The sequence below is a fragment of the Canis lupus genome, chromosome 11 (assembly GCF_003254725.2).
Source record: "Canis lupus dingo isolate Sandy chromosome 11, ASM325472v2, whole genome shotgun sequence".
Taxonomy (NCBI): Eukaryota; Metazoa; Chordata; class Mammalia; order Carnivora; family Canidae; genus Canis; species Canis lupus.
This window is the reverse complement of record NC_064253.1, coordinates 50,063,380-50,079,304: the sequence shown is the minus strand read 5'-3', so window position 1 is coordinate 50,079,304 and position 15,925 is coordinate 50,063,380. Positions and strand designations below refer to the sequence as shown.

The window sequence follows — 15,925 nt, the reverse complement described above, 5'->3', positions numbered from 1 at the left end:
AAATTCTTAAAAGTCATTTAAGAGAAAACATCAACAACAAAACCACAATGAGATCCCATGTCACCCACTATGGTTAGAAACAAAAATAATAGCAAGTGTTAACCAAGATGTAGAGAAACAAATTCTCAAACACTGTTGGTAAGAATGAACTATTTAGTGTAGCCATGTTAGAAAACAGTCTGGTAATTCCTCAAAATTTAAACACTGAGTTATCACATGACCCAGCAATTCTATTCTTAGGTATATATCCAAGGGAATAAAAACATGTATATGTAAAAACAATGTTTATATAACAGCATTACTCATAATAGCCAAAAAGTGGAAACAACCCAAAGGTCCACTGACTGATGAATGGATAAACAAAGTGTGATATAAGCATTCAATGGGGGAACACGTGGGTGGGCTCAGTGGTTGAGCGTCTGCCTTTGGCTCAGGTCTTGGTCCTGGGGTCCTGGAATCAAGACCCACATCAGGTTCCCTGTGGGGAGCCAGCTTCTCCTTCTGCCTATGTCTCTGCCTCTCTCTGTGTGTGTCTCATGAATAAATAAAATCTTTTTTTAAAAAAGCATTCAATGGAATTCTTATTCAGCCATAAAAAGATGAAATACTGATTAATGCTACAACAAAAATGAACCTTGAAAAGATGCTAAGTTAAAAAAAAAGAAAAGATGCTAAGTTAAAGAAGTCAATCACAAAGAAAAAGTCAATCACAAAATACTACATATTAAACGACTCTATTCCTACAAAATATCCAAACAGATATATCTATAGAGACAGAAAGTAGACTAGTGCTTTCCTAGGGTTGCAAGTAGAAGGGTGAAGGTTGAGGGATAATGGAGTGAAAATACTAAGAGGTAGGAGTTTCTTCAGAGGTAATAAAAATGTCCATGGAGCACTTCAGTGGCTCAGTCAGCTAAATGTCTTTTTTTTTTTAAAGATTTTATTTATTTATTCATGAGACACACACACACACACACACACACACACACACACACAGGCAGAGACACAGGCAGAGGGAGAAGCAGGCTCCATGCCGCGAGCCCGACATGGGACTCGATCCCGGGTCTCCAGGATCACGCCCTGGGCTGAAGGCGGCACTAAACCGCTGAGCCACCGGGGCTGCCCTAAATGTCTGACTCTTGATCTCAGGTCTTAATCTCAGGGTCATAAGTTCAAGCCCCGAGTTGGGCTCCACATTGGGCATAGAGCCTATTTTTTTAAAAAAAAGTTCTAAAATTGATTGTGGGGATATTTGTATCTCTGCCTACATTAAAGAACAGTGAACCGTTTACTTAAAATGGGAGACTTGTAGGGTATGAGAATTATATCACAATAAAATTGTTTTTGTTTTTTATAAAGACTGACTCTGATTTTTGCCAAATTCAGAAGGAATTATTAAAAGGATTTAGTTTTGCTGCCATATAAGATTTTATTCCATTATCACATGTAAATATAGTCTTTAATCATTGCATCCAATATATATATTTATGTTACATACATATGTTAGTCCTTGTGTGTGTGTACACACACATGTATATAGATATATATATGTGTGTGTGTACACACACACATGTATATAGATATATATATTCTTGGGTGTGTATATTAGTATATATAATTTATATTACCCATACATATAGATTGAAGCTGTATTTCTGCCTCATTCTAGCAATGTAATAATTATTCATGGATACATGACCTAACTGAAAACAAAGGTCTATATACTTAGTTAAAAATTCATTTCTAAATAATTATTAAATGTAAAAAGTATACTGAAAGTATAATATACTTGGTTTTTTTTAGTATAATATACTTGTATTGTTTTTAATCAACTTTAATCATGTCAAGATAAAAATCAGTTTTGTCACAAGCAATTAAAATATATATAGATTTTTATTGCAGAAAAATATTATAGGATAAACAAAATATATAAGGCTATCAAACATAAAAATTTCAAGTATTAGGATAAAACTCTGTAGGGATAGTAAAATGGAAATTAAAATGCCAAGTAGAAAAAAATGTATTTTTTAAATATTTAAATTTGAGATGTAAAAAAACCATACCTAAAAAACAAACAAATCACCAAAAAAATGCTGCACCTAAAAACATGCTACAGTGGGGATGCCTAGTGGCTCAGTACATAAAGCATGTGACTCCTGATCTTGGGGTTGTAAGTTCAAGCCCCACATTGGGTACAGAGATTACTTAAATAAGATCTTAAAAAACAGAACAAAACATGCAACAGTGAACACAGTTTTTTTTTTTCAAAATTCTTTTAAGGGTTAAGTGACCAACTCCTAAATATACAGACTGCTACTCTAAACAAACAAATGGTTAAATATCCATCTATTTATATATAGTTCAACAGATTAACAGATGGATAATCTCAATATTGTACTGTATGTTAACTAATTAGAATTTACATAAAAATCTGAGGGACGCCTGGGTGACTCAGTGGTTTAGTGCCTGTCTTCAGCCCAGGGCGTGATCCTGGGGTCCCGGGATCGGGACCAAGTACCACATTGGGCTCCCAGCATGAAGCCTGCTTCTCCCTCTGCCTATGTCTCTGCCTCTCTCTGTGTGTGTGTCTTTCATGAATAAATAAATAAAATCTTTAAAATAAATAAAAATAAATGAAAAGACAAAAATAGATAAAGAGAATTAAAAGAAATATACAAGCCCTTCAAATCATTAAGAAACATGGAAGCTCTTTTAAAACCAGTTACGTATATAAAGTTGTGAGTTTGTAAAGACTTAGATTTTTCTGCAAAATATAATAAGAATAAAGAAGCAATCAATCTAAACATGACTTCATGAGATCCAAAGATGCAGGATGGAACTAAGATAATGTAAGAGGAAGAATTCAGACTAGAAAAGTTCTTCCAAGATGAACTTAAAGAAATGAGTAACAAATGCATTATTGCTCTGTAAATACAACTCTTCAAAATGATGCAAATGTGTTAAAGCTCTAGCAGAAGACAAAACCAAGTACAGAAAGGATTCTTTGTACTTCTTAAAAGATAATATAAATCTTAAGAACCACCTAAAAACCAAAGTATTCCTTATGTAACCCCTTACCTGACATTCTGAGTAGGATTCCACCTTTCAGAGGGCAGTTCTCCACTCTGTGGGTCATCTACAGGCGGATGAAGAATCGAAATGCATACATCTCCATTCTGTGAGACACAAACATCACATTCAGTAAATACTCAAAAATATGATATAAACTTAATTATAATTCCCTCAGGATGTGGACCAAACTCACTACTTTTTAATATTTTATCTATTTATTTGAAAGAGAGAGCATGAATGAGCACGAGCAGGGGGAGGGGCAGAGGGAGAAGTGATCTCCCTGCTGAGCAGGGAGCCTGACACAGGGCTCCATCCCAGGACCCTGACCTAAGCAGAAGGGAGATGCTTAACTGACTGAGCCACCCATGTGCCCCTTAGTTCATAAATTTAAAGTATGGGACCTAATCCACATGTACATGTTTAAGTCAAACACATATGGAATGCCTACCATATACATCACAGACTGTTATTCAATACAAAAGACTAAGATAGTCACCAATCTCAGTCTAAAATTCTAAATTCTAAATAATTAGAGGTATAACTATATGAAGTGTAAAAACCTTATATATACAACCCAAACTTAGACATACACACAAAATACACAACCGTATCAAGATAACAGATCACTTTTAGAAGAATAAAATTTTAATAAAATCAATACCAAACACTAAATTCTAAAACTCTATACTATCATTAGATGCCATGAGGAAGGCTTAAAAAAAAAAAAAAAAAAAAAGGAACAGAAACAAGGAGAGAGAAACTTAGGGTGTATTTGGATAGATGATACCTAGCAAGTATCATCTGTGGAAGTGTGGAAGACAAACTAAAGGCTTAGTGTTTGAGAAAGCTTTGAGATGGGTCTTGAATATTAAGTACAATTTTAACAACTTAAGGAAAATTTAGACATGAGTTAACCCAGAGAAATACGCCAACACCATAAACGGAATATGCTTGGGTAGTTGTAGTTTTTTTTGAATTGCTACGGTAACAAATCACCACAAACTTAGTAGCTTAAAACAACAAAAACTGATTGTTTTACACTTGTAGGCCAAAATCTGACACTGTTCTCACAAGGCTAAATTAAATGTGTCAGCAGCAATGCACTCCTTTCTGAAGCTTCTAAGAAAAAAAAATCTCCTTCCTTGCCCTTTCTAAGCTTCTAAAGGCCACCCACACTCCTTTGCTCTTGGTCCCCTGCCTCTAATCCTCAAAGCAAGCAATGTTGCATTTCTCGGGGCCTTTCTTCCACAGTAACATCTTTAACTCTGGTTTTCTGCCTACCTCTTCCACTTCAAAGGACTCTTTGAGTTACACTGGGCCCACCTAAATAATCCAGAATGACCTCTTTATTTTATGGTCAGCTAATAATTAGCAAATTTTTCTTCACAGGTTCCAGGGAATGGGATGTGAACTCCTCTGAAGTACTGTTATTTTACCTACCACAGTAGTGAAGAACTCACTTGTAAAGAAAAATGGAGCACAAAAACTAGACCAGAGGAATAGTCACTTTGTTCTGTGTTTGATATGTATATACATAAAATTTCTGAGCAGTGGAATGACATATATAGATTTGTACATAGAAACAACATATTAAAAGATGGGCATCTCAGTTGATGAAGACAAAGCATTTGACAAAATCCAACACTTTTTCATGATAAAAACACTCAAAACACTATAAATAGAAGGGAAGTATCTTAACACTGTAAAGGGGATTTAAAAAAAAAAAAAACCCAAAGCTAGCATTATACTAAGTGGTGCCATCTTTCCTCCTAAGATCAAGAGCAGGAGGACAAAGATAACCCATTTTTACCACTGCTATTTAACACTGTCCTAGAAGTTCAAGCCAGAGCATTAGACAAGAAAAAGCAATAAAAGGCATACAAACTGGAAAGGAAAAAGTAAAATTATTTCAAAAATGACAAAATCCAAAGAATTCACAAAAAAGCTACAAAAGCTAATAAATAAATTTAGCAAAGTTGTAGGTATAAGATCAAGATTCAAAAATCAGGTTTACTTTTTTATATGCCAGCAATAACCTAAACAGGATAACTTAAAAGGGATATTAAGAAAACAATTCCATTTACAATGGCATCTAAAAGAATACCTAGGAATAAATCTAACCAACGAGGTGAAAGACTTATATACAGAAAAGTATAAAAACACTTCTCAAAGAAATTAAAGACCTAAGTAAATAGAAAAATACCCTGTGTTCATGAGTAGAAAGACAAGGTTAACATAGCAATATTCCCCAATTTGATCTACAGATTCAAGGAAATCCTAATCAAATTCTTAGCTTCCCTTTTTCCAGAAATTTACAAACTGATCCTAAAATTTACAGAAATTTAAGGGACCTACAATAGCAAAAACAATCTTTAAAATAAAAAAGAATAAAAGGGTGCCTGGGTGGCTCAGTCAGTTAAGTGTCTGACTTTGGCTTGGGTCATGATCTCAGCATCCTGGTATTGGTACCCACATTGGGGGGGAGGGGTGTCTCCTTGTCCTTCTGCCCCTCTCCCTGCTCATGCTCTCTCTCTCAAATAAATAAAATCTTTAAAAAAGAAGAAGAGCAGGAGGAGGAAGAGGGAAAGTAAAGTCGGAAGACTCACACTTTCTGATTTCAAAACTTACTATGAAGCTAAAGTCAACAAGAAAGTTTAAGACTAGCATAATGACAGACTTATAGGTCAACAGACTAGAACTCAGAGTCTCTAAATAAATCTATACATCGATGGCCCACTGATTTTTTTTTTAAAGATTTGTTTGTTTATTTATTTATTTATGATAGAGAGAGAGAGAGAAGCAGAGACACAGGAGGAGGGAGAAGCAGGCTCCATGCCGGGAGCCTGACACAGGACTCGATCCCAGGACTCCAGGATCGTGCCCTGGACCAAAGGCAGGCGCCAAACCGCTGAGCCACCCAGGGATCCCCTGGCCCACTGATTTTTGACAAGGATGCTAATAATTCCATTCCATGGGGGAAAGAATAGTCTCTTCAACAAATGATGCTGGGATAACTGGATTTTCAAAAACAAAAGAATGAAGTTGAATTTGTACCTCATACCGTATACAAAATTAACTCAAGATGGAACAAAGATCTAAGAGCTAAAATCATAAAACTCTTTAAAAACAAAACCAGGGGTGCCTGGGTTGCTCAGCTTGTTAAGCAACCGACTCGATGTCAACTCTGTGACGATCTCAGGGTTGTGAGATCAAGTCCTGCCTTGGACTCATGCTGGGCATGGAGCCTGTTTAAGATTCTCTCTCTTTTATCCTTCCTCCTCTAAAAACAAAACAAAACCAAAAAATAGGGGTAAATCTTCATGACCTTTGATATGGCAATGTATTCTTAGATAGGACACCAAAAGCAAGAGCAACAAAGATAACCTAGACTTCATCAAACTGAAAAACTTTTGTGCAAAGGACATTATTAAGAAAATGATAAAATAACCTATAGATATAAAGGAAGTATCTCCAAGTCATATATCTGGTAAAGGTTTAATATCCTTAATTATATAGAACTCCTGCAACTCAAAGAGAAAAAGATAAACCAGTCAATTAAAAAATGGGCAAAGGACTTTAAGCATTTCTCTATGATACATAAATGGCCAATAAGCACATGAAAGGACGTTCAACATCATTAGTCATTAGGGAAATGTAAATCAACAAAAAGATATCACTTCGCATCCCCTTATAATGGCTATAATTAAAACAAAAATAAATAACAAATATTAGTGAGGATGTAGAGAAATGGGAACCCTTATACACTGCTGATAAGAATATGAAATGGTTCATCTGCTGTAGAACTATCTGGTTGTTGCTCAAAAAGTAAAACACAGGGGATCCCTGGGTGGCTCAGCGGTTTGGCGCCTGCCTTTGGCCCAGGGCGCGATCCTGGAGTTCCGGGATCGAATCCCGCGTCGGGCTCCCTGCATGGAGCCTGCTTCTTCCTCTGCCTGTGTCTCTGCCTCTCTCTCTCTCTATGTCTATCATAAGTAAATGAATAAAATCTTAAAAAAAAAAAGTAAAACACAGAATTATGCATTTGATTCCATAATTCCATTCCTAGATGTATAAGCAAGGTGTATAAACTGAAAAAAGTACTTCAGCAAGTACATGTATACACATGGTCACAGCATCACTATTCACATAACCAAAAGGTAGGCAAAGTCCATCAATAAATGGATATAATGGAGTATCATCCAGCCATAAAGATTAATAATAAAAAAAAAAGATTAATCAAGTATTGGGGCCCCTGGGTAGCTCAGTCGGTTAAGCAGCCAAGTCTTCATTTCGACTGAGGTAATGATCCGGCAGTTGTGAGATTGAGCTTTGTGTCACGCTCTGCACTTTGTGTGAAGTCTGTTTCAGATTCTCTCTCCCTCTCCCTCCAGCTTGTGCGCACTCTCTCTCAAATAAATACTTTTTTTAAAAAAAATGAAGTACTGATACATGCTACATGCAAGAACTTCAAAAACATTAGGATAAGTGAAAGCCACAGACAAAGGTCACATACTGTATGATTCCATTTATGCAATCTCTACACCCAATGTGGGGCTTGAACTCATAACCCGAGGATAGAGTCTCATGCTCTACCAACTGAGCCAGACAGGTGCCCCTCTGTATGATTCCATTTATAAGAAATATCCAGAATAATAAATACACAAGGACAGAAAACTGGGTGGTGGCTGTCAGAAACTAGGACTAGGGTACAATGATAATAGGGACTAGGGTAAAATGGTAATGGGAAGAAATTGCAGTATGGGTAAGGTGTTTTATGCATGAGTGATGGAAATACTCTACAAAAAGAGGGGATAGTTACACAACACTGGGACCATGAACTAAATGCCACTGAATTATGTTCATTTTAAATGGTTCATTTTATGTATGTAAATTTCATCTCAATAAATTATTATTTATTATAATTATTATTTTTAAAGGGTGGGGGAAGTTCTAGGTCTCCAGAAAGTCAGTGTTTTGTTTTGTTTTTTTAAGTAGGGGAAGGGGCAGAAGGAGGAAGCAGACTGGCTGGAAGGTAGGGAGCCTGACATGGGGCTCCATCCTAGGACCCTGAGATCATGACCTGACCCAAAGGCAGACACCTAACCAACTGAGCCACTCAGGCCCCCAGAAACGTATTCTAAAATGTAAAATGAAGGCTATTTAGCCTAGGTCCCCTCCAAATCCAATTAAACTGAAATCTCCAATATTCTTTATTTTTAACAACTTCTCCACAGGATTCTGATATGCAGCCAAATTTGGGCACATCACAGCCTAAGGAAATCTCTTCCTCATTCTTTAAAGATAGACAGGATGCATAAGATCTGTAAATCCATGAATGTAACTACATAAATATACATATTAAATCCTGCTTGTCACAGATTATTTACAAACCAGAGCCCAGCTCTACAAATTTGGTAGCCTAAATATTAGTATGTTCTAAATGGAGGCTAATGTACCTATACTTAAATCCTTCAGGTCCGTATACCCTCACAGAGCAAACTAGTATCCTTATATAAAATTTTTTTAAAGAAAAACTATAAGTGGGACGCCTGGGGGTTCAGCAGTTGAGCGTCTGCCTTTGGCTCAGGGCATGATCCTGGAGACCAGGGGATCGAGTCCCACATCGGGCTCCCTGCACGGAGCCTGCTTCTCCCTCTGCCTGTGTCTCTGCCTCTCTGCCTCTCTCTCTCTCTCTCTCTCTCTCTCTCTCTCTCTGTCTCTCATGAATAAATAAAATTAAAAATCTTTAAAAAAAAACTATAAGAAAAAATGAAAAATTTAAATAAAGCATAACTAAGAATTCAAAAAATTTTTAAAGATTTTATTTATTTATTCATGAGAGACACACACACACAGAGAGGCAGAGGGAAAAGCAGGCTCCATGCAGGGAGCCGACGTGGGACTCGATTACGGGTCTCCAGGATCATGCCCTGGGCTCAGTAAACCGCTGAGCCACTCGGGCTGCCCAAGAATTCAAATTTTTAATAATGTATATTACTAAATCACATTTGCTAGGTAAAATTTCAACATCAAATCAGAATCAAAATCCTCTGGTTTCTGGTGACATTCTACCTTATTCATTTGATTCATATAAACCAAGGTAAAAGTTATGCAGAGACTTTGGGAGTTCTACGAGAACATTCTACAAAACTTTTCTCTGATGATTTAAGAAATGAAGAATATTTTACAAGTTGAATAATGATGACTTGTTTTAATGAGGGAAACAATGAAAAAAAAACAAATACATTTTACTGGTGCAAAAGAAAAGTTATGTCAATTCATCTTAGTGACTGAAGCAAACAAAATATATTAGGTTACACATTTCTGATTTGCACATAAGAAAGCATTTGTATTCATCTAAAGAATCTTTTTTTTTTTTTTTTTAAGATTTTATTTATTCATGAGAGACACAGAGAAGCAGAGGGAGAAGCAGGCTCCATGCAAGGAGCCCGACACGGGGCTCAATCCCAGGTCTCCAGGATCACACCCTGGGCCGAAAGCGGCACTAAACCACTGAGCCACCCAGGCTGCCCTATCTGAAGAATCTTCAAATGAGTTCAAAGAGAAATATTTTATTCAGGTTCATTTTTAAGACCACTGAATAAAATTACATAAATTTTTAATGTCCATCAAATGTACTTTAAAAAATGATAATAATAAATACTGATAAAATTTAATATGCACTCAGCATTTTTATGTGGATTAAGACCACACAGTTCAAAAGCATGTTGTTTCTGGTCATTCAACAACACAATACAGAAATTGATTTTGTCTCACCTAGAGACAGTAGCTGTGGACAAGTAATATAGATGTTTTAACTTCCCCATTCCACAATTTACTCCAACTAAAGTCTGTAGTTTACTTAATAGTATTGTACCAAAGTTAGTTTCTTAGTTTCGATGTATTGTATAAGATATTAACAATAGGGGCGTCTGGGTGGCTCAGTCTGGTTAAGTGTCTCTGCCTTCAGCTCTGGTCATGATCCTGGAGAGTTCTGGGATGGAGCCCCATGTCATTGAGCTCCCTGCTCAGCAGGTAATCTACTTTTCCCTCTGCCTCTCCCCCCTTTCGTGCTCTCTCTCAAATAAATAAATAAAACCTTGGGGGGGGGGGCGGGATAAAAGATGTTATCATTAGAGAAACCTGAGTAAAAGTTATATGAGAACTTTCTGTAATATTCTGGAAACTCTTAAGTCTAAAATTACTCTTAAGAAGTTGGTTTAAACTTAACATTTTTAGGGACATCTGGGTGACTCAGCAGTTGAGCCTTTGGCTCAGGGCATGATCCCTGGTCCAGAGATCGAGTCCCGCATCGCCCTCCCTGCAAGAAGCCTGCTTCTCCCTCTGTCTATATCTGTCTCTCTCTGTGCCTCTCATGAATAAATACATAAAATCTTTTAGTAAAATAAAATAAACCTAACATTTTTATAGTATGTTTATCATACCCAGACACTGAAATTAAAGCATTTGAATAAAAACAATTATAAATGTTTCAGAATTTTAAAATCTTATATTTAAATTTTATATGAATTTAGTTTAAGAATAACAAACTTTGGGACGCCTGGGTGGCTCAGCAGTTGAGTGTTTGCCTTTGGCTCAGGGCATGATCCTGGAGTTCCGGGATCAAGTCCCACTATGAGGCTTCCTGCATGGAGCCTGCTACTCCCTCTGCCTGTCTGCCTGTCTGCCTGTCTGCCTGTCTCTCTCTCTGTCTCTCATGAATTAAAAAAAAAAGAAAGAAAGGAACTTAAGTTTATTTCATTATTTGATTCCTGGGTGGTATAACAAAGTAAATTCCCAGAGAAATCACAGAAAAACCATAGCTCTATTAGATAATTCCACCAAAAGAAGAATAATAATTAATTGAAGAGAAAGAAATGTATGTTATATGAGCAAAAGAGATGAAGCAGATCTAGGTGAGCTATGATTTATGGCATTATCTAACAATAATTTTACTGAATGTTATCAAATAAGAAGGGAATAAATCCTTATTATAATACATCTTGCAATTTTATTTCTTTTTTTAAGATTTTATTTATTTGAGAGAGAGAGACAGAGAGAGAGAGAGCAAGCATGAGATGGAAGAAGGTCAGAAGCAGACTTTTCACTGAGCAGGTAGCCTAATGCGGGGCTCAGTCCTGGGACCTGAGCCAAAGGCAGACACCTAACCAACTGAGCCACCCAGGCACCCCGAAACATCTTGCTATTTAAAGGATTCAGGGGGCAGCCCCGGTTGCGCAGCAGTTTAGCACCACCTGCAGCCCAGGGCGTGATCCTGGAGACCCTGAATCGAGTCCCACGTCAGGCTCTCTGCATGGAGCCTGCTTCTCCCTCTGCCTATGTCTCTGCCTCTCTCTCTCTCTCTCTCTCTCTCTGTGTGTGTGTCTCTATGAATAAATAAAATCTTTAAAAAAATAAAAATAAAGGATTCAGGGACGCGTGGATGGCTCAGCGGTTGAACATCTGCCTTTGGCTCAGGGTGTGATCCTGGGGTCCTGGGATTGAGTCCCACATCAGGCTCCCTGCATGGAGCCTGTTTCTCCCTCTGCTTATGTCTGCCTCTCTGTCTCTCTCATGAATTAGTAAATAAAATCTTAAAAAAAAAAAAAAAGATTCAAATACACTTCCAAATTATACCCACTGTGAACATAGTGGTGTGCAAAAAGCAGAGAAAGGCCATACATGGACAGCAGGGGATGAATGGATTAAAAAAAGATAGTTATCTGGGATGGTTAATTTTATGTGCCAATTTGACTGGACTAAGGGATGCTTACATAGCTGATAAAACATTACTTCTGGGTGTGTCTGTGAGGATGTTTCCAGAAGAAATTAATATTTCTATCAGTAGATTGAGTAAAGAATATCCACCATAATGGGGATTGGGATCCTAATGGGGCAAGCATCATCCAATCTAATGAGGGCCTAAATACAACAAATAGGCAAAGGACAAATTCTCCTGAGCTGGAACATTGGAACTCTGGGTTTTGGGGCCTTGGTACGCTAGGACTTGGACCAGCAGCTTCCTAGGTCCCATGCCTTTGGATTCGTTCTAATATGCCTTTGGATTCGTGGACTTCGTAACATGGAAGCCAACTCTTCTAATAACCCTCCTCTAATATATATCTCTATGTACACTAATGGTTCTGTTTCTCTGGAGAACCCTAATACTGTATTATTGTTGCTTTTACCTGGTCTTTTCTGTATAATGCTAAAATATAATTTATGGTTACAGCATTATGACTCTTGACACATGCAGTTCTTTCAATTTTTTTTTAAGTCTTTTTTTTTTTTAATTTATTTATGATAGTCACAGAGAGAGAGAGAGAGAGAGAGAGAGAGGCAGAGGGAGAAGCAGGCTCCATGCACCAGGAGCCCGACGTGGGATTCGATCCCGGGTCTCCAGGATTGCGCCCTGGGCCAAAGGCAGGCGCTAAACCGCTGCGCCACCCAGGGATCCCAGTTCTTTCAATTTTTGAAAAGCTCATTATAGGTCTCATTCATTTTCACTAATGGCATATCATCCATCTAAACTATTACAAAGATCATAAACTATGTGTAATTAGGCCCATTCACCACTTAAAAAGCCTAAATTTTATTATTCTAAAAAGTTATGGTTCTGCAAACTTGGCAAAAAAAACCTTTTTTTTTTTTTTTTTTTTGGCAAAAAAAACCTTATACGAGATACCAGAGAGCTAGCTCGGTCTCTACTCAAGCCATAAGAGGACACAGAGATAAGCCACAAGTCTTCAGAAACCAACCATGCTGGTACCTTGATCTTGGACTTACAGTTTCCTAACCTATGAGAAAATAAGTTTCATTTATTTAAGCCATCTCCAATATGATAGTGTTATGGCAGCTCAAGCTAAGACAACATGTCTTAGGAAAAGCATATTGAAACAGTAGTATCTATTTTTAATCATTATTAAAACAATAATATTTAAAAATACATATCCTAAAGATCATCAAACTGTGTTTTCCATTCAATTTTGCAGTGAACCCAAAACTACCCTAGAAAATTAATCTATTTTTTTAAATGATAAAGAACAAGGAGATTCTGAGTTGCCATAGCTGTAAAGTTCATAGTGAATTACAGTATGTATGAAAATCTCATTTTAATACATGGTCTGTGGGGCAAATGGGGTTTATTAGGTGTTTAGTTCTGACTATAACCATGAAACTGTATTTTTGAGCTCATGCTACATATTACAGAGCAGATAAGAGTAGAATGATTGATGACAAGTCCATATTAAATTTTTAAATGGTTATTTATTTATTCTTAAAGATTTTATTTATTTATTCATGAGAGACAGAAGCAGAGACATAGGCAGAGGGAGAAGCAGACTCCCTAGGGGACCTGATAAGGGACTCGATCTCAGGACCCCAGGATCATGACCTGAGACAAAGGCAGACGTTCAGCCAATGAACCACCCAGGCATCTGTCATATTAAATTTTTGTTCTCCAAGTTTCCCCTTGATATTTATAAATTTCACAAATATGGAAATGATAAAGGAAATGTTAAAATAATTAACTTCACTTACATAACACTGCAGCCATTTATTACTTTTGAGGTTGCAGTATTGTGTCCATGGATGTATTTAACAAAACTGTAACCAAAGCTTTTATGATTTTTAGAACTTGATATATTTTCTTTTTTTTAAAAGATTATTTATTTATTTATTCATGAGAGACTCAGAGAGAGAGAGAGAGAGAGAGAGAGAGAGAGAGAGAGAGAAGCAGAGACATAGGCAGAGGGAGAAGCAGGCTCCATGCAGGGAGCCCAATGCAGGATTGGATCCCAGGATTATGCCCCGGGTCAAAGGCAGACGCTAAACCACTGAGCCACCCAGGCATTCCAATAAACTATTTTTTAACAATAATAATCTTTACAATATTTATCCACTCGTTCAAACTATTTAGTAGGTTTCATGGCCAGTGTGGTGCCCAACAAGGGATTTGAACTCAAGACCCTGAGATCAAGACCTGAGCTGAGATCAAGAGTCAGAGATTCAACTGACTGAGCCACCCAGATACCCCTACAGTATTTATTTTTAATGCCCATGAAGTTAGTATGTCAAAAAACTCTTTCATCAAGTCCCTTTTTCTGGCTTTTTTGTTTCTTTCTTTCTTTCTTTCTTTTTTTTTTTTCCCCTTTTTCTGGCATTTGAGTAGTCTGCATTGTTTTTTTATTGGGGTGTTTCATTGGCCCCCATCTCCCTGCAGTTCTATTATAAATAACTCAGCAGTGAACATTTTGGTGACCAGAGCAATTTGACACTGAGGTCCACCACGTTTCTACCTTAGGTGGACAACACAGGTTGGGTGAGAAGAGAACAGCTAAGAATATCCCTTTGGCCAAGAAGCAGGAGTCCCAATCACTAGAATCACAAATACTGACATAGGTCCTCAAAAAGTTCAATTCTGGGAAGCAGGAGTAGCACGGTTGGTTAAATGTCTGATTCTTGGTTTGGCTTAGGTCATGATCTCAAGAGTTGCGAGATCAAGCCCTACATCAGGCTCCGAAATCAGCATAGAGTCTGCTTTAGATTCTCTCTCCTTTTGTCCCTCTCCCTGTTGCATGTGGGTTCCCTCTCTAAATAAGTAAATCTTAAAAAAAGTCACCATTTTTGTAGCAAAGATAAATTAACTCATGACCACCACGACTATATATCAAATTAAATCCTACCTATGACTTATGACCTCTTTATTTTTTTAAAGATTTTGAGAGAGAGAGAGAAAGAGGGAGAAAGAACACATGAGTGGAGGAGAGAGGCCGAGGGAGAAGGAGAAGCAGCTCCCTGCTCAGCAGGGAGCCCACCCAGGTTTTGCTCCCAAGACCCTGAGGATCATGATCTGAGTTGAAGGCAGATGCTTAACTGGCTGATACCCAGGCATCCCAACTTATTGCTTCTTTATTTTTTTTTTTAATTTCTTTTTTTTTTTTAATTTCTATTTATTTATGATAGTCACACACACAAGAGAGAGAGAGAGAGAGAGAGAGAGAGAGAGAGAGAGGCAGAGACATAGGCAGAGGGAGAAGCAGGCTCCATGCACCGAGAGCCCGACGTGGGATTCGATCCCGGGTCTCCAGGATCGCGCCCTGGGCCAAAGGCAGGCGCTAAACCGCTGCGCCACCCAGGGATCCCCGCTTCTTTATTTTTTTAAAAAGGTTTTATTTATTCATAGAGAGACACAGAGAGAGAGAGGCAGAGACAGGCAGAGGGAGAAGCAGGCACCATGCAGAGAGCCTGACGTGGGACTCGATCCAGGGTCTCCAGGATCATGCCCTGGGCTGCAGGCGGCACCAAACCGCTGCACCACCGGGGGTGCCCCTTATTGCTTCTTTAAAAAGAATACATATATGGCATGGAAAATAACTACATATTTGTAAGATACACATGCATTATTTTACCACTGAAAATTTTATTATGAATCTGAAAAATATTTTTAAAAAATAATGACCTAATGCTAAATTTTAAAGAGACAGGACTAAATAGCCTACTTTAATAGTTAAAAAACAAACAAACAAACAAAAAAAAACTTTATTCCTCTACAGTTTTGAATCCTTTTCCTTATTTCTTGTTTTTTATTTGAGAGGGGTTTGAAAATTAGATAACTTGAGGTGGAAACAAGTGAATACATGGCTTTAAGGTAAATTAGTTCTCAATAACAAAACAACAGCTTGAGTTTTCTCACTTCTCTCTTGCCATCTAAAATCTATATATAGGGCAGCCCCGGTGGCACAGCAGTTTAGCGCTGTCTGCAGCCCAGGGCGTGATCCTGGAGACCCTGGATCGAGTCCCACTTCAGGCTCTTTGCGTGGAGCCTGCTTCTCCCTCTGCCTGTGTCTCTGCC

General features: G+C 37.7%; 1 protein-coding gene across 1 annotated transcript in view; it reads right to left on the bottom strand.

The window, feature by feature from the left end:
* UBE2R2 (ubiquitin conjugating enzyme E2 R2) overlaps positions 1-15,925 on the bottom strand; it is a 124,319-nt gene that overhangs the window by 19,764 nt on the left and 88,630 nt on the right. Inside the window, exon 3 of the mRNA XM_025432482.3 lies at positions 3,079-3,176. Within this exon, the coding sequence (XP_025288267.1) occupies positions 3,079-3,176 (98 nt within the window). The remainder of the gene's footprint in view (positions 1-3,078; positions 3,177-15,925) is intronic.